Source organism: Lagenorhynchus albirostris, chromosome 1 (genome assembly GCF_949774975.1).
Source record: "Lagenorhynchus albirostris chromosome 1, mLagAlb1.1, whole genome shotgun sequence".
NCBI lineage: Eukaryota > Metazoa > Chordata > Mammalia > Artiodactyla > Delphinidae > Lagenorhynchus > Lagenorhynchus albirostris.
In genome coordinates, this window is record NC_083095.1 from 9,633,630 (window position 1) to 9,654,889 (window position 21,260).

At 39.3% G+C, this 21,260-nt stretch overlaps 1 protein-coding gene across 2 annotated transcripts in view; it reads left to right on the top strand.

The window, feature by feature from the left end:
* DICER1 (dicer 1, ribonuclease III) overlaps positions 1-21,260 on the top strand; it is a 67,263-nt gene that overhangs the window by 32,764 nt on the left and 13,239 nt on the right. For both annotated transcript variants that reach the window (XM_060165143.1, XM_060165223.1), the window contains exons 11-24: positions 3,139-3,271; positions 4,505-4,747; positions 5,379-5,533; positions 8,085-8,217; positions 9,186-9,261; positions 9,932-10,071; positions 12,319-12,498; positions 12,727-12,940; positions 13,144-13,297; positions 14,282-14,464; positions 14,743-14,848; positions 15,286-15,461; positions 16,427-17,207; positions 20,025-20,180. In XM_060165143.1, coding sequence (XP_060021126.1) covers positions 3,139-3,271; positions 4,505-4,747; positions 5,379-5,533; positions 8,085-8,217; positions 9,186-9,261; positions 9,932-10,071; positions 12,319-12,498; positions 12,727-12,940; positions 13,144-13,297; positions 14,282-14,464; positions 14,743-14,848; positions 15,286-15,461; positions 16,427-17,207; positions 20,025-20,180 — 2,830 coding nt within the window. The remainder of the gene's footprint in view (positions 1-3,138; positions 3,272-4,504; positions 4,748-5,378; positions 5,534-8,084; positions 8,218-9,185; positions 9,262-9,931; positions 10,072-12,318; positions 12,499-12,726; positions 12,941-13,143; positions 13,298-14,281; positions 14,465-14,742; positions 14,849-15,285; positions 15,462-16,426; positions 17,208-20,024; positions 20,181-21,260) is intronic.

Here is a 21,260-nt window from a genome sequence, read left to right on the forward strand (position 1 = left end):
CCCTGATTTCCTTTGGTCTGTTACAGCGTCGTCTTTCCTTGTTTTTGATGACTTTGATACTCTTGAGGAGTACTGATCAGATATTTTGTAGAAGGTCTCTCAGTTTGAATTTGTCTGATGCTTTTCTCAGGATTAGACTGGGTTTTAGGATTTGGAAGAATACTACAGACGTGAAGTGCCCTTCTGGTCACTTCGTCTCAGAGGGATTCATGGTATTAACACAGAGCATCACTGGTGATGTTAGACTTCATCATGTGATTATGATTGCGTTTGCCAGTTTTCTCCACGGTAAAGTTATTGTTTTTCTCTTTTCTTACTTAATTCTTTGGAAGCAAGTCACCAAATCTAGTTTATTCTGGGGAGGGAGGGATTCAGTTTCATTCCTGGAGAGGGGCTTATATATGTATGTTACAGAAATTCTTCTGTAAGGAAAGTGTGTCTCTTTTATCCTGTTTATCTGTTTATATTTGTTGAATCATGTTCTTTTATCATTGTGAACTCGTGTTTATTTTATACTTCGGTTATAATCTGATACTAGTTTTTTTGTTGTTTTTTTTTGTGTAAGTTGTTCCACGCTGGGCCGTTGGGGGCTGTTTGAGGTTAGCTCCTGTGTCCCTTTGACATGCCCTCATCCTTTTGTTTTTTGAACACTTCCTTCCTTTCTGGCACTACAAGATGTTCCAGGCTCATCTTGTATTTTTCTGGCATAGGATCAGCCATTTCTCCAAGGAGCCCTGGTTCCTTTTATTTCTACTCACTTTATAGGTGTATGTTTTGTGCAAGTTATTTACCTTTTTAAAGTCTCAGCATCTTCATCTATAAAATAGTAATAATACCTCCCTCTCTTACTGGGTTGTTAATAAGAGACACTGTCTTACCACCTGACATTGTGCTTGGGGCGGCTGTGCGCACACGCACCGTGACCTGTGGGTCTGTACCAGCTGCGCTGAGTGAGATACAGATTGAGGGCAAGCATAAGCTCTTAGTTTTAAGAGTCAGTTATGTCCTCTGAATGTCATACAGTTATATTCATAAACTCTTAGTTTTTTATGTCTGCTGAATGTTATACAATTGGCCGTTGAATTTTAATGCTTTTAAAGTTACATTTTCTTAGTAGTTAATTTTCGTGGAATTTTACAAAAATTTTGGTTTCGGGTGAGTTTGAAATTAGGAAAAAAATAACCGGTTCTTTGCTATAGATTGTTTGAGAAACTCTGTGCACTAGAGAACAGCATTCTTTATCAAACAGCTTGCTTGTGGAACAACTCACATAAACTCAGTATAAAATTAAAAGAAACAAATAAGACTCTGTCCCAGCAATTCTGTGGTACTGTGAGATCTCTAGGCAGTGTGTGTTACTCAGTAACAAGCTCCCTGACAACAGTAGACCTTGTTTTGTTTCTCTGGAAGCCCATAACTTTGCAGGGATTTCTTAAATTTATCTGATAGAGAAATTTTTCTCTTTAAACATTGTCAGCATAGGTATATAGAATTCAGCTATTGCTTATAAGAGACTTTTTTTTTATTATTAATGTGCACATTGTTTCTTCTCTTCCCGGCATACTGGTGAGAGTCTGATTAAGGAGAAATAAATGTACTTGCAGTGCTTCTGTTTCTCAGCTAGTTGAAGTCTACCAGATTTATTTTTTTAGGCAAATTAAAATACATTGTATACCTAATTAGGAGTAACTTGAAATGCATTTTTTTAAACCTCAGTTATGTTCACATTGATGCTAATTTACATACACTAAAATTTGGAAGTATATATTATTTCTAAGATAATTAATTTCACATTTTAGATTTGGGGGCATGCTGTTTGCATGTAGCACTGTTTTCTGTTACTGACATCATAAGTTTATAATAACTAAACGGATCTTGGAACATATTAAAGAAGTTTCTGATTTTGAACTTTTTAAGTACTTAAACTATAGAGCAGACTCTCAAACTAACCTAGACACACAAGTGTTTTACCGATTTGGAGGCAGGAAGATATTCTAGATGGCCCTTCAAGGTTTCTTCCAGGGCTTTGATATTAGCCTGTTTCATGTACTTATTGGGGAAAAAAAAAAAGAATGGTTTGACTTAAAAATGCAATTTTCTATTAGGAATTTATACTATGTTGTATGACTTCAGAAGAACCATATGGAATCGCTTAGGTCAGGTGTGGAACCATTTATCCTGTGTGCTGAGTTTTTGAATGTGGATATTTCCAAAATAGCTGTAATGGCAACACTAACTGTTAACCTTCTGCACCCTTGTAATGTGAGCCCGTCCTGTAGCTCTTTTCTGTTTCTTAGTGGAGGACCCGTCTGAGGGGACAAGCGTTCTGGGTTAATACAGAGGTGCAGGCAGAAAGGGAGATGAGCTCGGGAGTATGTGATCTTTCCTGACAGGATGGGCTGGGAACTCTCTTGGCCTTGCAGTGCCGAAGCTCAGTGGCCTTTTATGCAGAACTGTGGTCAGCGGCCTGCCCAGGGACATGAGTGTTGGGAATGGAGATGCTTAGCAGTGGATGGAGGCATCACTTTCCCTAGAGCCGTGCTTCCAGTGGTACAGAGTGCTGGGGTAAATCTAAAAGAAATAATGCACTTCTTTTCATGCACAGCTGGAACTCTCTTACTACGTGCAGAGGAGAATGAAGTATTCCTTTGGGGTATTTGGTACTTTGCGTAAGTTTGGCCGTGGACACAAGGGCATGACCATTGCTGCAAGTTGTGTGTGTGCTTAGGGAAGTGCGTTGAGAAAGAGTGTGTGGTTTTTTCATTATAAGACTTGGACTAAAGCCAAAATACATGAGGAATCCATGTTTCTCTTTGCCTAGTGCTGTCCCCTCCTGGGCCACATTTCTATGAAGGTCATCACTGCCAAATTAGAAAGTTTGAGGGACTGTGACCATTTCATTCATCAGTGTAAATCAGCCCTGTATTTGGTGTTATAAGTATTTGGTCCACAGATCGACTCAGAGAAGAGCGACAGTGATTTCTTTTTAAGCTGGTTGAAAAAAAAAATACCGACTATTTTGTTAGGTATGTTGGCAAAAGGATATGTATTTCCATTTTAAGGGAGACCTTAGAAACAAAAGTTTAAATTTTTTTCCCTCAGCAGTGCTTAACTTCCAAATGTGTATAATTTTCTTAGATTGATAAAGGAAGCTGGCAAACAAGATCCAGAGCTGGCTTACATCAGCAGCAATTTTATAACTGGACATGGCATTGGAAAGAATCAGCCTCGCAACAAACAGATGGAAGCGGAATTCAGAAAGCAGGAAGAGGTAACTAAGTTCAAATAATTGTACAATAACAATTTTCAGAACATACACAAACTTTGCCCATAGGAACTTCCTTTCTTCGTAGTTCCTCTGCATTTTTTGGGAATATAGAGTACTTGTTCATACAGAAACTAGCCGTCTCCTTTGCGGTAGCTGTATAGTGATTCATACGTTGAGAATCTATCTGGAAAATCAGTTCTGTGTCTTAATCGCCATCACCCATTTTGTCTTCCATTATCGGGCTGATGGCACACAACTGCATTTTATAGGAAAAGAAAGCTTGTGTAAACTTAACTCCTGTTGACTCCATACGACTCTGAAGCAACAAACTGAAATGTTTTCCTAGAAAGTGTTTTGTTTTCTACTTAAAGTCCTGCCTTGGTTGAATCCTTTAAAAATAACAATACATTTTAAAGATTTTGGCCTAATTTTTTTCATGCTTTTTAAGATTTTGGTATAGGAAATAGCATTGTAAAGATGCTAAAACTTAATATAGTGTTCCACCTTGCAAGTAAAAACTTTTTATTTAAAATTTGTTATTTAACTTAAAAGTAGCAGAATAATTCACGTTGAAGTCATTTCTATGTGATAGCTCTTTGGTAATATTCCAAGTTTGGGGAGTCTAACAGCCAGAGTCTGACAGATCAGTCTGAAACCCAACTTACTTTCGTATTTAACTTATTCTGGATTGGGAAACGATGTTACCTTAAATCTGGTATGAAAACATTTTTCACTTTAAAAAAAAATCATTTCTGATCCCTTAAATGTGTCCCAAGATGCCAGAAGATAAGTAATGCTTTGCTTGTAATTTTTAATTCCAAGTGATTTAGGGATTTTAGTGAAAGAGTTTTGACATCTTTGGAGGGATGTTGGCACAAACTCACAGCCATAAGATCCCATTACGGAGGCTCAGAATGGCAACAGGACTCCAGAAGGGGATTCGTTTGGTCACTTTGGTTATTAAAGAAGCCAGCGCCTTCATCTTGAAGGCTGTGATTTGTCCGTGGGTGCTTCTGTAAAATAGAAAGACACTTGGATTTTTCAAGGCATATTCAGTTGAAAATGTCGCGTGTTCATGCGTCTCGAGTTCTGTGAGGTGTTATCATCATCTTCAGCCTGGCCTGGATTAAGCGTGCTCAGAGTATTGTCAGAAATGACAGTTGTCCCTTAATTTTACTACATTGTTTTCTTTGGAAAATTTCTTAGAATTGCTATCCTTGGTGGATTTTTTTTCAGGTACTTAGGAAATTTCGAGCACATGAAACCAACCTGCTTATTGCAACAAGTATTGTGGAGGAGGGTGTTGACATACCGAAATGCAACTTGGTGGTTCGTTTTGATCTGCCCACAGAGTATCGATCCTATGTTCAATCTAAGGGAAGAGCGAGGGCACCGATCTCTAATTATGTAATGTTAGCAGATACAGACAAAATAAAAAGTTTTGAAGAGGACCTTAAAACATACAAAGCTATTGAAAAGGTAAGATTCACGTGTTATCTTTAAGTTGTTTTTATGTGTTTAGCAATAGTTTTATCTTCAGAGAATAGTCTCAACAGAGCTGTGCAGTGTGTACAGTATTAGAAAGTTGAGAGTAATTACACAGAGCCAGCAGTATTTTACAGGAAAATAGCAGTGAAAATGGTCATATGGATTATTGGGGAGGAAGACCTGCGAAGTGTACTGTTTATGTGGACAGTGTAGTAACAGTTGATTGTTTGAGATGCAGAGTGATTTGAGAGTGATGACATAGCGCCTATACTCATGAAAGACTGGGGATCGTGTGTGTGTGTGTGTGTGTGTGTGTGTGTGTGTGTGTGTGTGTGTGTGTGTGTGTGTGTGTGTGTGTGTGTGTGTGTGTGTGTGTGTGTGTGTGTGTAGGTAGGTACAGTACCTTTTAAGCCTTGTTACCTGTATGGGGAACTTCTCCACATGATTGGAGCTGGAAAGGATTAATTAGGAGAAATTTTCAGCAGCAGGCAACTATGGAGTATTGCAGTGTATTTAGGAGAGATGTTTCATGTCAAGAGAGCTTTTTCTGTAGGTACAGAAGCAGACAACTAATGGCAGAAAAAGCATTTGTTCTCATAAGTTCTGTTTTTAAAATGTTCAGATCTTGAGAAACAAATGTTCCAAGTCAGTTGATACTGGTGAGACTGACATTGAGCCTGTTGTGGATGATGATGATGTTTTCCCACCATATGTGTTGAGGCCCGATGATGGTGGTCCACGAGTCACAATCAACACGGCCATTGGGCACATCAATAGGTATGGCATCAAATCATTTGCATGGAAAGCCTGTGAGAACTGCGAGATTTAAGTCTAAACCTATAAGTATTGTGTTGTTTACCTTTTGCAAACAATCACCAATCTTTCTGCTTATGGCCTGTGATACTTTGATGAGAGAAGGAAAAGAAGTTGCTTTTTTTGGTTCATTGTTCTTTTTTGTCAGAAGGCAAAACCAGTGTTGCATAGTAATAAATGTTTAGTTCTCATTGACAAGGCTGACATAATGAAGGCATGCGTATTTTAATTAGATTGAAATTAATTTTGCAACACTCACTCTTTTATAAATCTTGAAACTTGTTTTGTGTCATGAATGTTGGTGGATGTTGAATTTTCCATTAGCAGTAATGGAAGATTATGATAAATTAACCTTTTTTTTTTTGGAGTATGTTCTGTTTTACTTTGTCCTGAGTTGGTGATAACATGTCTAACAACTAAGAAAAGCAGATACATAGCTAGATTATGTATCAGGATAAATTTTGTGCAGAGGCAAAATAAAGGAGCAGAAAACATAAGGTTTTCTTTTTAACTTTTTATTTTGAAACAATTTTAGACTTTAAAATATTGCAAGAGTACTACAGAGAACTCACATATACCCTTCACCCAGAGAGACCCATTCAAGTTTCACGAGAATGTTCTTGGAGTGAAAGGGTCCAGTCCAGGATCGTGGGTTGTACCCATTTTCCTCATCTCTCTGGTCTCCTTCAACCTGGAACCATTCTTCAGTCTTTTCTTGACTTTAATGACCTTGAAACTTTGGAAGATGACAGGCCAGTCATTTCTCAGTTTGGGTTTATTTGATATTTCCTCATGATTAGACCCAGGTTATGTGTTCTTGGCCAGCATATCATGGAAGTGATGCTGTGTTCCTTTCATTCTCTCTAACGGGGTCCCTCAGTGTTTATTTGTCCTCTTATTATGGTGGTGACTTTGATCACTTACGTAAGGTCTGCCAGCTTTCTCTACTGTAAAGTTGCCTTTTCCCCCTTTATAATTAGTGACTTTCGTGGGGAGATATTTTGAGATTATATGAAATTTATTCCTCTTCCCAGTTTCACCCATCAGTGTCAGTACTCAATTGATATTTCTTGCCTGAATTGATTATTTCTGTGATGTCTGCAAAATGGTGATTTTCCGATTGCATTATTCTTTCTGGTATTTATTGTCGTTTTACTGTGAGGAAGAGCTTTCTCTTCTCTCCGTTTATTTGTTCCTTTTATTTTTTTATCCAATGTGAACTAATGGGCTTCTGTTTTATTCAGTCATTTATAGTCTTTTGCTGTCATTTATTTTGTTGTTAAAATTGTGTAAAATTTGGCTGGTGGGGCCCCTTCATTCTAGCTTCTATGTCTTTTTAACATGTCGCCATTATTCTTTGAACATTTCTGTATTTTATGGCACACTAAGATATTCTAGGCTCATAATTTCCCTGCCGCAGCCTAGATATCGGCTATTTCTCCAAAAGGTCCTGGTTCCTTTTAGTGGAGAATGAGTTGTGTTTAGAAACCAAGATCCGCGCACTAGGTGTGTTCATTGCCTCTGGAGTATTACTGCTACCAGGCTGTTTCGTAGATGGAGCTAGAAAATGTTTATACCTATTCACATACACGTTTATATAAACATTTATATAAATACACGTTTGTAGTTATTTCTGTACCTGACTACCTGTCTGTTGTTTACTCCATTTTTTAGCATGACACCAGAGGGTTTATTCTAGCTTCCCTTTTTTCCATCTTTGTTCCTGGCTTTTTTAATAGTGAGGAATCTGATTCCCATTGTCCTCAAAAGAATTACTTGACTGTTCAGTCTCCCTATATATAGCAGTCTGCAGGGCTGCCACCACGTTTAGGTGCCCTCATTGCACAGGTCCTGACCTTGCAGGGTTGCTGCCCATTCCGCTGCCCTCCTTGCGTGTGTCCTGGCCCCCACTGGGTTGGCTTCCTGTCCCAGCACCCTCCTGACTTGGGCCCCAGCTCCCTCGAGGCTGGCTTCTTGCCCTGCTTGCAGTGCTCTCCTTGTGCTGCTGCTGGGTGGTCGTCTTGTTCTGCTGCCCTCCTTTGTGTGAACACTGGGCCCGCTTCTGATGCCGTCCTTGCATAGACCCCAGCGGTTGTGGGCAAATGTAAGGTCATTAAGGACCATCACTGCCAGTTTATTCCCTTAACGGGTTCTGAGCAGTACTTTCTGCACAGTCCAGTCATAGCGCTAGACGCGTATGGCTATTTACATTCAAATTTCAATGTAGTTCCTTCGCTGCCCTTGCCACATTGCACGTGCTCAGTGGCCTCCCTGTCAGACAGCACAGATACAGAAAGAACATCATTGCAGAATGTTCCATTATGTGTATAAATGTACTGTTCCATCTTATTGCAAGTTTGAAGCAGTGTAGCTCAGACTCCACATATAAATACCAATCCAGTAGAGGGCAAGAGGGGCATAAAAAAATCAAACTTTAGAATGTGAATATCAATAAAAAATTTTTCCTCTGTTTCTCAGTTGTAGACTCAGCATCAGAATTTCTTTTTCTTCACAGATACTGTGCTAGATTACCAAGTGATCCGTTTACTCACCTGGCTCCTAAATGTAGAACCCGAGAGTTGCCTGATGGTACATTTTATTCAACTCTTTATCTGCCAATTAACTCACCTCTTCGAGCCTCCATTGTTGTAAGTTTAGAAAAAGAAATGATTGTGCCTTAAAATATGTCATTAATAGATTTGTTTTCAACTTCTCTAAGGCTATGCAAGTTGCAGATAAATTTGGCTTTAAATCTACTTTAAAAAGTAAATTTGTAAATCTCTTTTGTAGTCAACTATATGTTCCAATCTTCAATAGACTATATAATTCGTAGACTCCCAGAATTAGATTAGATAACCTCTGAAGTTTCCTTTAAGATCTTACTGCTATAAACATTTCTGGCAGAATCATTGATCTGTGGCTTAGATACTTACAGTGACACAGAATTCATTAAATGCAGCTGGGTTGCTCTAGTTATTTTGTTGTTGACTTGAAAATCAGCCTTTGTGTAACTGCTATTCTTAGTCTCAATACTGATACATTAAGTTCTTACTAAAATTTAAATTCATCAAAATTGTAAAATCTTAGTTATAACTATGTAGGTTTTACTGGGCAGGCTTTTTTATTTATTTATTTTTGGCTGTGTTGGGTCTTCGTTGCTGCGCACGGGCTTTCTCTAGTTGCCGCGAGTGGGGGCTTCTCTTGTTGCAGAGCACGGGCTCTAGGCTCATGGGCTTCAGTAGTTGTGTCATGCGGGCTCGGAAGTTGTGGCTCACAGGCTGTAAAGCACAGGCTCAGTAGTTGTGCACGGGCTTAGTTGCTCCGCAGCATGTGGGATCTTCCCGGCCCAGGGCTCGAACCCGTGTCCCCTGCATTGGCAGGCGGATTCTTAACCACGGCGCCACCTGGGAAGCCCTGGGCAGGATTTTTAAAGATGGCTCTTCAAATTATGGAGATTAGGATTTTTTTAAACTTGCTGACGTTTTTCAAAATGAAACATTGTTCTGGTAAATTTCAACTTTAAAGATTTCGGGGTAGAGGTTTCATATATGTTTTACGCACTAATGATAATACAGCTTCTTGCATATATAATGGTCACATTTTTTGTTACTTTCAGGGTCCCCCAATGAGCTGTATACGATTGGCTGAAAGAGTCGTAGCTCTCATTTGCTGTGAAAAACTGCACAAAATTGGTAAGAGTGTTTGAAAGGCGCGTGTAAATAAAAATAAAGTTAAAAACACTGTAGAACAAAAGCACATCAAGGGCTTCATAGGTGCCTAAGGATTATGCGGGCTGTGAGCCTGTTGCTCTTGGTGTGCTTCGGTGAAGACAGGTTTAAGTATGGTGTAACTGAAGATCCCGTGTAAGGTGGAGGAGCTCTGTTTTCCACAGCTTAACAGCTACAATTTATTTGCTCCCGTTTCCTGACCTCTTTTCAGTATATAAGTACGTAAAGGTCTTCTAGTAACTGTTGAATCATGAACATTTGTGTTTTGTGTTTTAATGTATCGGTCTCAAATTAGTCTATGTTAGTGTACAAATTAAAACTTTTGTTTTTTAATGGGAAGACTCGTTTTCCAGTGGCATTTGTAAACGGATGACATGTGCTAGTTTTCTGTTCATGTTTTTATTTTTTAATCTTAGAACAGAATTTATAATCCTGATCATATTGAATATACAAATGTCAATAGACTTTACTTTAAGTATCACATCTGATAACTTTTGTATTATTAAAGGCACAGATGCTTTAGTTTTCATGACTTTTCCAGTTGCTTCCTAACATAGTGCTCCTCTGGATTATTCACTGATGAGTCAGAGAGGCAAAATCAGGATTGTTTGTTAACTCTCTTTACATTTCTTAGGCGAACTGGATGACCATTTGATGCCAGTTGGGAAAGAGACTGTTAAATACGAAGAAGAGCTTGATTTACATGACGAAGAAGAGACCAGTGTTCCAGGAAGACCAGGCTCCACAAAACGAAGACAGTGCTACCCAAAAGCGGTTAGTATTGGTTAGAACCGAGTAAAAATCTAGCCTTTCTGACTTTATTTCTTGCTATATCAAGTCCAGGTTCCTTTGCTTGGCTTCCAAAACCCTTGTAGTTTAGCCCACTCTGGATCTCAGCTCGTTTCCCTCCCTCGTTCACAGCTTCTCTCAGATCAGCCCCTTCGCTGTCATGTGGACACTGTGTACTCTTTCTCATTTCAGACATTGCTTTTGTTTTTCTTCTCAAAAGGATTCCTGGACTCATCTATCAGATTCTTTTTTCTTTTCTGATTGGCTTTTCATTTTTTATTTATTTTTTTAACATCTTTATTGGGGTATAATTGCTTTACAATGGTGTGTTAGTTTCTGCTTTATAACAAAGTGAATCAGTTATACATATACATATGTTCCCATATCTCCTCCCTCTTGCATCTTCCTCCCTCCCACCCTCCCTATCCCACCCCTCCAGGCGGTCACAAAGCACCGAGCTGATCTCCCTGTGCTATGCGGCTGCTTCCCACTAGCTGTCTACCTTACGTTTGGTAGTGTATATATGTCTATGCCTCTCTCTCGCTTTGTCACAGCTTCCCCTTCCCCCTCCCCATATCCTCAAGTCCGTTCTCCAGTAGGTCTGTGTCTTTATTCCTGTCTTACCCCTAGGTTCTTCATGACATTTTTTTTTTTCTTAAATTCCATATATATGTGTTAGCATACGGTATTTGTCTTTCTCTTTCTGACTTACTTCACTCTGTATGACAGACTCTAGGTCTATCCACGTCATTACAAATAGCTCAATTTCATCTATCAGATTCTATCCAGAGTGTGTTAATGTCATTTAAAGGGACATTCTTTGTTTCATTCACTTTAGTGTCAAGGTTCTTGCTTTACCTTATGTTTGGAGCTAAAACGTAGAGGGTGTGTATGATAAAACAGGCAAGTGCCCATCCAGATGAGGGGCACACCAGCAGGTGCAAGCACAGTTACTTGTCGGGAGTTAGGATGTGGCTAGACTGGAGTTAAAATTAGTTTTTTCAATGTATTGTGTCTAGCTGGATCTGTGGCATAGTTCTAGCTGTAACCATACTGGGCTGAAATACTTATTTAAAAAATATTTGTCAATATTTTTACCTTATAAAAACCCCAAACAGAAGCAAAAATTTGCTGTGTACTTTGATCTTGGCCTAAATGTATGATTTTTTTGTTTTATTTTTGCAGTTTTATTGAGTTTTTACTTTTTTAAAAAGTTTGCACCCAGCTAAGCATTTTCAAGATTCAAAATCATGTCAGTTTTTCAAAAATCATGAATTAAGTTATCCGATTTTCTGAAATGCTTATTTCCTCATATCCAGTTTTCCTGCTCTAACATTTATCCTAGAGATTACTGGACTAGTTTCATATGACATCATATGTTATCACCAATAAGTGTTTTGAGAAGCATAGTACTGCTTTGTATCCTGTTTAATTAATAGGTGCATTCTGTATTATCTGATATTCTATTAACTATAATTATCCCATAGCCAGCATTTCTGTACCTTTTAACTGTGGGCATAATTATTTATATTATTGAGCCTCAGAAACTGCAAGACTATTGGGTGAGGTTGTATGATTATTGAAAGTTCAGAAGCAATCTTAGTTTAAGTCATGGTTTACGCCTTCAATGAGATGGCCATTAAAAATGATACTGATTTGTGTTGACCCTGAAAGATGTTCTCATTGTAGTAACTGGAGATAAAAATCAGGTTATGATACAGTCTTTTTCTTGTGATTCCATTTGTAGTGAAAAATATGTATGTGTGTATGTTTATATACATTTATTCTGGAATGTATACATTTATTCCAGAAAAAGTCTGGAAGATGATATAGTATATCACAGTGTTAATAAAGGTTATCTTTGAGTTTCAGGATTACATGGGATTTTAAAAATTTGGCTACCTTTATTTTCTGGTATTCTACAAGTGAGTAAAGACTAAGAAACCCAAGAAAGAAAAGAGTTTGTTCTCTAGTCAAAAGAAATAGATCAAATGCACAGTATTGTGTTGAAAGACCCTGCAGTGTTTGACGGTTTTATATACTTTTGCAGACCCAGAAGTGCCGACTGTCCAGTGAGGTTAAGAAATTAGGAGGTCTCCTGCCTTGGATATTTTCTCAGTTTTCTCTCATCAGCTTTTAGTAAAGCCAGGAATAAATTTGTTATCTTGCCAACATCTGGAAAAGAGGTTAATACACTTGAACTTGATGCTTAATTTTTCTTTCCAATCCCAGATTCCAGAATGTTTGAGGGATAGCTACCCCAAGCCCGATCAGCCTTGTTACCTGTATGTGATAGGAATGGTTCTAACGACACCTTTACCTGATGAACTCAACTTTAGAAGGCGGAAGCTTTATCCCCCTGAGGATACCACAAGATGCTTTGGAATACTGACAGCCAAACCCATACCTCAGGTAGACATTTCATAATAACTGTTTATGTTGAACTGTCTTGTTCCTTTTTAAAAAAGGAAAAGCTACTTTAACTATCTTTTGTTACCTCCGAATGTTTAATATTTTAAAATTAAGGTATCTCTTCTGTTCCCCTGATACAAAGCACCATTCCTTTTCTGAAGTTAAATGTTTGTAATGGACTGAAACATCTGCTAACCTTGGGGGTGCGTTATTTTTCTTTTTGTTAAGATTCCGCACTTTCCTGTGTACACACGCTCTGGAGAGGTTACCATATCTATTGAGTTGAAGAAGTCTGGTTTCACGTTATCTCTACAAATGCTTGAGTTGATTACAAGACTTCACCAGTATATATTCTCACATATTCTTCGGCTTGAAAAACCTGCACTAGAATTTAAACCCACAGACGCTGACTCAGCATACTGTGTTCTACCTCTTAATGTTGGTAAGAAGGACCCAGACTCTAAAGTGTTTCTGTATACTAGCTAGAAAATGAAACTGTTGCTTAACAATGAGCTTATTGTATAAACTACAGGAATATCTTTGATAACTCTGAATTAGACACATGTAATGAATATATAGCTTGAGTAAAGATCTTACCTGTATTATTGTATTTTAACAAGCTAAAGGGTCTTTTTCTTCCCTAAGTTAATGACTCCAGCACTTTGGACATTGACTTTAAATTCATGGAAGATATCGAGAAGTCTGAAGCTCGCATAGGCATTCCCAGTACAAAGTATTCAAAAGAAACTCCCTTTGTTTTTAAATTAGAAGATTACCAAGATGCAGTTATCATTCCAAGGTAAGATTTTAAGTGGAAGGCTAAGTGGTGGTGATACGTCGTTTCAGAAGATTCCCTTGTTCATATGGGGAATGTAAGTACCTGTGACTTTGGCATTGATGTTACTAGTAGAAAATATAGGTATCTCTTCATGGTGGACCTGTTCTCTCCAGTTTACTTACTTAAAAAACAAAACCCATAACACTGTTGATGAAGGGATTTGACTTTGTGAAGGTCAGATCATCTGAATGATGTTGATAGGTTTTCTTCTTAAAACCTCCATCCTTTTAATCCCCAGTCTTAAAGAATTCGGGTGTAAATAATAGTTTATTAGAATTGTTCAAAGGCATAGTGTTATTAAGTGCAGTGAAAACAGTAAATTACTATGCTTTGTTTCTTATTTTGTAAAAATTTAGGGGATGGAGTTTTTAATCAATAAAATTAAACACTGCACTTTTTAAAGAAGTAAAGTACTGGCTGCAATTCAGTCTTCGGTTTTTGTTTTTGTTTTCTTTTTTCTTTGTGTACTTCAAAGCCATATTTTAAATGTTAGCTAACACCAACCTATCAATATCATAAATGCTGCAGTAATACATTTTATGTGGCAAGTGTCTTTCATGTTTAGCATTAGTAATATACAAAGTATTTACTTGGTTGTTTAGATATTGAAAGTTTTCTATACTATTTATACTGATGAAATTAAGAGATATTTAAAGGTGCCATTTAGCTTTCATGTGTTATCAAAGTATAGATATTTAGAACAAGGACGGTAGTAAAATAGGGAAAGGGGGGAGTCAGTTTTTACTTGATATAAATGTAGTTCTTCTCGTCTTAAATCCACTTGAAATGTATTATTTAGAATTGAAGTTTCTTTAATGTTATTTATTTTTAACCTTTTTGAACTCTTTAAAATCAAATAATTTGCATTCACTGCATATTAAAACAGTTGTGTTTTGAGAATAGTTGATTTAAACCAGAAAGTCACTGATTGTTTTCCCTTTTTAGATACCGCAATTTTGATCAGCCTCATCGATTTTATGTAGCTGATGTGTACACTGATCTTACCCCCCTGAGTAAATTTCCTTCCCCTGAATATGAAACTTTTGCAGAATATTATAAAACAAAGTATAACCTTGACCTGACCAATCTCAACCAGCCGCTGCTGGATGTGGACCACACATCTTCAAGGTAAAGGAGCTCTAGAAATGACATTTTGATTTTACTTGTGGCATTATTTCCAGAGGTCAGTAGGCAGATGTGGAGGTTCACAGTCCACACAGCCCACCTGTATGTGGGCTCTGAACTCAGGAGGTCCTTTGCACACAAAGTTGCCCAGAGTGTGGCCCAGCGGTCTGCAGTTTAAATGAGCTCTTTGGGTGACTTGTAGACACACTGAGGTTTTAGAACCACTGCGAGAGTGTACTTGTTTTTGTCTGTTGGATAAAATTATTTTGAAATTTTTATAGACTGAATCTTCTGACACCTCGCCATTTGAATCAGAAGGGGAAAGCTCTTCCTCTAAGCAGTGCTGAAAAGAGGAAAGCCAAATGGGAAAGTCTGCAGAATAAACAGGTAGTGAGTTAATCGTGACTAGCATAACTTAATGTTTTGAAAGATAAGTTTGAATTTTATTTTATCAAGTGAATTGAGTGATTCGTGAGGTTTCTGGAAGTTGCCCAACCCTTAGGTTTTGTTTGGCTTTAATTAATATGATGTATTGACTTCCATTTGAATGTCTTTTTGGTAAGTGTGAGAGGTTTGGCTTTTATACTTGATCCACTGATAGCAATTATATCATGAAATCATCCATGTAAATCCTAGGATAAATCCCATTTTCCTTAAAGGGTTATTTTAAAGAATATTTTTAAGATTTCTTGCTAGTGTTTATGATTTTTGTCTTTCTTCATTAGTGAAATTGGCCTTAAGTTTCATTTTTTCTTCTCTTGTGTGTTTGCTTTCTATTTGTCTATCCACAATTTATATTTATCCACATTTTTGCTTACTCAAAGATACTGGTTCCAGAACTCTGTGCTATACATCCAATTCCAGCATCACTGTGGAGAAAAGCGGTTTGTCTCCCCAGCATACTTTATCGCCTTCACTGCCTTTTGACTGCAGAGGAGCTAAGAGCGCAGACAGCCGGCGACGCTGGTGTGGGAGTGAGGTCACTGCCCGCGGATTTTAGGTACGCCTGTGCTGTGGGCCAGGAAGAGCTCGGCTCGTGAGGTCCTGCTGGCAGAGGAGCGGAATTAAGTTCACATTTTAATTGTATGTAGAATAATTTTGAAAAGATTAGAAAGGAAACGTGGATGCCTATCTAATACGTGAAATAAATGCATCGCTTGACTCATAAGTGAAAATCTATACATTGGGTCAATGAGTCTAACATTCTTGGGAAGTTACAGCTGGAGAGGAGAGCCTGAGGTCAAAAACAGTCGTTCCCCCTTCAGAGATGGCAGTTAAAGTGAAAATGAAAACAGTTGTTTGCCACTGCTGACATTTTAAGACGCTTCCTTTTTTTATGAAATCAAATGTACATGAAAGAGCAACTGCCTCTGTGTGGTCTCTGTCTTCATTACTTTCTTCTCACCTGTCAGGACTCTGCATTCTAAAGAAATTAGCCAGTTGGCAAGACCAAGATGGTTCAGGAAATGAGGAACTTTATAATAGCAGTGATCACGCCTACATTTATTGAGTACTTACTACAGCGTCAGACACTGGCTTAGATGCTGTAGCTCACGTCAGATGATTTCATTGTTAGGATCCTGTGGTGTAAGAGGTGTTAGTTCCTCTTCCAGGTGTGGAAGCTGAGGTACAGACACATGAAGTAAGTTGTCCCAGGTTACCCAGCTAGTTACCTGGCTGGCCTCGGGTCCCAGCCCTCGCAGTTGGTGGCTCTAGGTCCCGTAGGCTGGCCCCAGGCTTCATGAGCTAAGCCCTACACCGTGCAGAGACCCATGTCCCACTTGATGGTTTACACTGTGCAGAGTTCCAGGTGTGTTGGTTTCTGCCTTGGAAACTTATTTATCTTCTAAGGTAGGAGTATATTTATAGGGATCTTCATTTATTTAATTTTTACTCAAATCGCTCTTGCTCTAAGCCTAGCCTTTTTGAAGGATCTGATGAAAAGCTATAAAAATGTCTTTGCAGATACCCCAACTTAGACTTCGGGTGGAAAAAATCTATTGACAGCAAATCTTTCATCTCAGTTGCTAACTCCTCTTCAGCTGAAAATGAGAATCACTGTAAGCACAGCACAGTTGTCGTCCTTGAAAATGCTGCACGTCAAGGTGCTAATAGAACCTCCTGTCTAGAAAATCACGACCAAATGTCTGTGAACTGCAGAACGTTGTTCGAGTCACCTGGTAAGCTCCAAATTGAAGTTTCAACAGATCTGACAGCAATTAATGGTCTTTCTTACAATAAAAATCTCGCCAATGGCAGTTACGATTTAGCTAACAGAGACTTTTGCCAAGGAAACCATCTGAGTTACTACAAGCAGGAAATACCTGTACAACCAACTACCTCATATCCCATTCAGAATTTATACAATTATGAGAACCAGCCCAAGCCCAGCGATGAATGTACTCTACTGAGTAATAAATACCTTGATGGAAATGCTAACAAATCTACCTCAGATGGAAGTCCCACGATGGCCGCCGTGCCTGGTACTACAGAGACTGGTAAGGCGCTCACGGACAGGACGGCTTCTGAGCAGAGCCCTTCTCCCGGGTACTCCTCGAGAACGCTTGGCCCAAACCCTGGACTTATTCTTCAGGCTTTGACCCTTTCAAATGCTAGTGATGGATTTAACCTGGAGCGGCTCGAAATGCTTGGCGACTCCTTCCTAAAGCATGCCATCACCACGTATCTCTTTTGCACTTACCCCGATGCTCACGAGGGCCGCCTTTCCTATATGAGAAGCAAAAAGGTAAGAAAGCGTCCTTTGATTTTGAGCAGTTATGTTATTCAGTGTGCATAAAAGTGGTCTCAAGCATCGGATAAATTTCAGAGGTTGAGGAAAGTGTTACCGCAGGGATTGCCACACCCGACAGGGCAGCTAGAGCCTCCTCTGTACCCCCGTGGGAGTGACACTAAATTTAGCATGGAATTAAGATTGAGGGAAGAAAAGTAACGGAGATAAATATTTAAATGATGATAAAAGAGATGTCACAAGGCGCCATGCACCGGCTTGACAAGTAACACACAAAACTGCTAAGCGCTCAGAAGGAAGGAATATCACTTGTGATCAGGGGAGGCGTTAACAGAAGAGGTGCGTTTGTAGTGTGTAAACAGGGAACATATGGCAGAGCGTGTCAGGACTCGGTGAATAAACTGTGGAGAAAGTGGGGAAAGATCCGAGAAAAGACTTAAAAAGGCGGGTGGGCTGAAGCTGTATTATGGAGGGTCTTCGGTGCCAGGCTGAAGAGTCGGCACTGTTTTGAATGAGGTGCGTGTTGAGGGTACTTCTTGTGTAAGGGACTATTAATATTAATAAAGCGGTAGTTTTAAATGGTCAGGCTGGAAGCAGAATGCGGCATGAGTTGAAAAGCAAAACCTAACCGAGCTGCGTGATCATTTGGGCCTTTGAAGAAGTCTAAGCTTAAGTGGAAAATGAGACAGATGTAGAGTCTGGCAGCAAGGAAAGCACTGAGGGCAGTGAGATTTCAGAGGCGATGAGATTCTTAGCCGACACCTACGAGTACTTACTCTAGCCAGACACTACCCTCGTCACCTTACATATATTAATTACCTGATTTAATTCTGTATACTTCTATTTATTTTATTTTTTTGTAATTGTGTATACTTTAATCATCCCCATTTTATAGCTGAGGATACTGAGGCAGGAGAGATTACCTTGTTCAAGTTAACATGGCAAGTACGTGGCACGGTCTAGACAGTCTGGCTTTAGAGACCTCGCTCTTGACCACTACACTGACCTCCCTCTGAAGTTGTCTGTAACACTAGGCACTGCACTGAGTGTTTACACACCTGCTCTTTCCAGTCTTCTCAGCGTGCCCCTCAGCGGTAGATGACATGTCCCCATTTTGCAGTTGAGGAAACTCTTGCCTAGGGAGTTTCATTGGCTCGTGCAGGTCATCCAGCTAGTCTGGGATGGTCGGGAGCGTGACTGAGGCCAGAGCCCATAGCCTCGCCCACTCTCCTCTGCTGCCTCCCGGTAGAGAGGGTGACGCAGAACTAACGACCATAGCGGCTGGGGCTGCTGACGGGGCTGCTGCTGAGGAAGACGGAAGTACAGGAGTAAGAGTTGGGGCTAGAGTTTTTAGACCTCATGGACTAGGAAGTGGAATGTTCAGGTAATTAAGAATTTAGGACTTAGGTGCAGTCTGGGGAAACAGTCTTCGTAAGAGTGATAATTGAGAACAAATGAGATTTCCCAGGGGCGGTTGCAGGAAGAAAGTATCAGAGGCTGAGAATGAGCACAAAGTAACAGCGCACACTCTTAGGTAAGAAGGAAATTATTTTCCTTTTTGAAAGTTCATCCATCGTCTGCTCAGAAAGCTCTGACTCCTTACATGCTGCAGAAATCACTGTTGCTCCCGCAGCATGGTGGTGAAGGCCCTTTCAGGGTGCCCCCCGCCCCCAAGGGTCCCGGCCGGGCTGCCGCCCCTGGCTGTCCTTCGCGGGACCCGCGCACACACCTGCTGTCGTTCCTTCCCCGCTGCTCGCCCCGTTTCTGCGGGCTGAGCTCTGCCTGCCCCACCTTGTGCCTCACGTGGGCCCTTACTGAGCTCTTCTTCCTTTTCCACCCGGCAGACCATTTCTGAGGACTTTGAATGTGATTTCTGTCCCTTTCACGCCCCTGTCGTACTTTACCCTCTTGTTGGCATCTGTGATGCTGTGTTCCCATGGTGTGGAAAGGGAAGCCAGTGTGTACTTAAGCCATGCAGGCGGTGTGGGAAAGGGCTTCGGCCCAGGGTGAGCATCATGGGGGGCTCCCGGCCCAGCCTGCGGGCTCCAGGGACCGCTCCTCTGCCTCGCTGCCCGCCAGCACCTCTCCGACGTGGGTGCTTGTTCAGGGGTATTGAGTTACGTGGAAAAAGGGCTCATGAAGTACTTAAATAAAAAGGAACCCAGTTTTTAGAAAATGAAAATGAGATTGAGCGTTCTAAACCTTGGTTTCCAAGTAAAAACGAGATGGAAACATGGCTTTGAGTAAATTAAGGAGGAGATGGAGGCCTTAGGAGAAACAGACTAGAGGGTAGACAGTAAAGCTGTTTTATTGATGACAGTAAACATGGAGCTTTTCTTTATTGCCTTTTGCTCTATTTTAAAATGGTTGAACAAAATATCTTGAAATGCCATCCAAAACTAAGGAATAATATTTGAGAAAGCATTGCAGTCGAAATCATATTTATAGCTTAGGTTCTAGGAACATAAAATTATTTTAGCTCAGTTCAGTGCCAATTTTCACTTTATAGCTAGAGTTTATGGTATTTCCTCCTTTTATTTCATTGAGAATATTGTGACATCTTGGACTTATGTGGAATTGCATTCTTTTCTATTTTGATAGTCCCAATTAACAGTTTGAATTTTATATCATCGGATTACATGAGAATTTAATATTTCCTATTATGAAGAGGTAGAGAAACTATACAGTCTGAATAATTGATGACCAGTTGTGGAATATGAAGAATGTTTAGCTAAAAAATTATGTTAATGCCTTATATGAATTTCAGCAGTGACTGTTTATGGATAAGTATCTTATAAATTTTTTCTGCTAAAGGTCAGCAACTGTAATCTGTATCGGCTTGGAAAAAAGAAGGGGCTGCCCAGCCGCATGGTGGTGTCAATATTTGATCCCCCTGTGAATTGGCTTCCTCCTGGTTATGTAGTAAATCAAGACAAAAGTAACACAGAGAAATGGGAAAAAGATGAAATAGTAAGTTTTGGTAACTGGATGGATTTATTTTTTGGTGAGGGGCAGAGTCTTGTTCTATTAATTTTTTGTTTCTTTTCCCTGGTGTGTTTATAGTAGAGTAGAAATTCAATATATTGAATTAATTCCTTTAAACAGATGTCTTTTCATGAATTTAGAACAGTGTTGTAATTTTGATGGAGAACAATTTCTGTGATCTTCCTTTTCCAAAGGCAAAAGAGTATCTGATGCTGTGACTCAAAAAAAAAAAAGCAAAGCTCTGTAACATTACACTTTAATATTACATATTACGATTTATTGTAGATCCTTAGCTCTGTTCAGTGAAATGACTTTTCAGTGACCTATGATCTCCAATCTGTATGTGCAGTAATTTCAGTAAAATCTTGCTTTTGCAGCTCAGGGCTTTTTCAGGACTATTTCTCCTCTTGTGACCTTAAAAAAAAATACATAAAGGTAGTTTTCTGGAAATAGTTTAAAATCTTGCCAATGACTTTAAGTCTCCAAACGTTAGCTGCAGCTGCTTCATTTTGTCCTGTCTCGAAGGCCACCAGAGGGCACCTCGGAGGGCCTTGCGAGCCGGAGAGCTGTGGAAGCAGTCTGTCCAGTGTGGTTGGCTGGGAGGCCATCTCGCAGGCAGTTTCATTTTTCAGGCATTTATTTTGCACTAATGATAAACTGGCTCGTTGTTACTTCATTTCCAGGTAGCATGCTCTGTGACTCTGTTTTGATTTTTACTTATTCATTGAGTATATTTTTAACTCATGCAGTATTCGACTTACTACAGAAATTGAACTTATCTGGAAAAGCATTAAGAGAATATTTTAATGCAAGTTGGGTTAGAAAAATTATATATGTTATTAATTTAGAAATAGAACCTTAGAGGAACATGTGTAAGATTTTGAGAACTTTAGAGGAAATATTGCATTTCTTTGGAAAACATTCCAGTAACACATATCCTGCCTTATAAATCCTGTTTCATAGTATCATTGGTTCTTTAAATTAAAAAAAAAAAAAATTAGCATAGAGGTGATGTTAGCATGTCCTTTTAATTAAAAAAAATTTTTTTATTTTAAGATACAACAT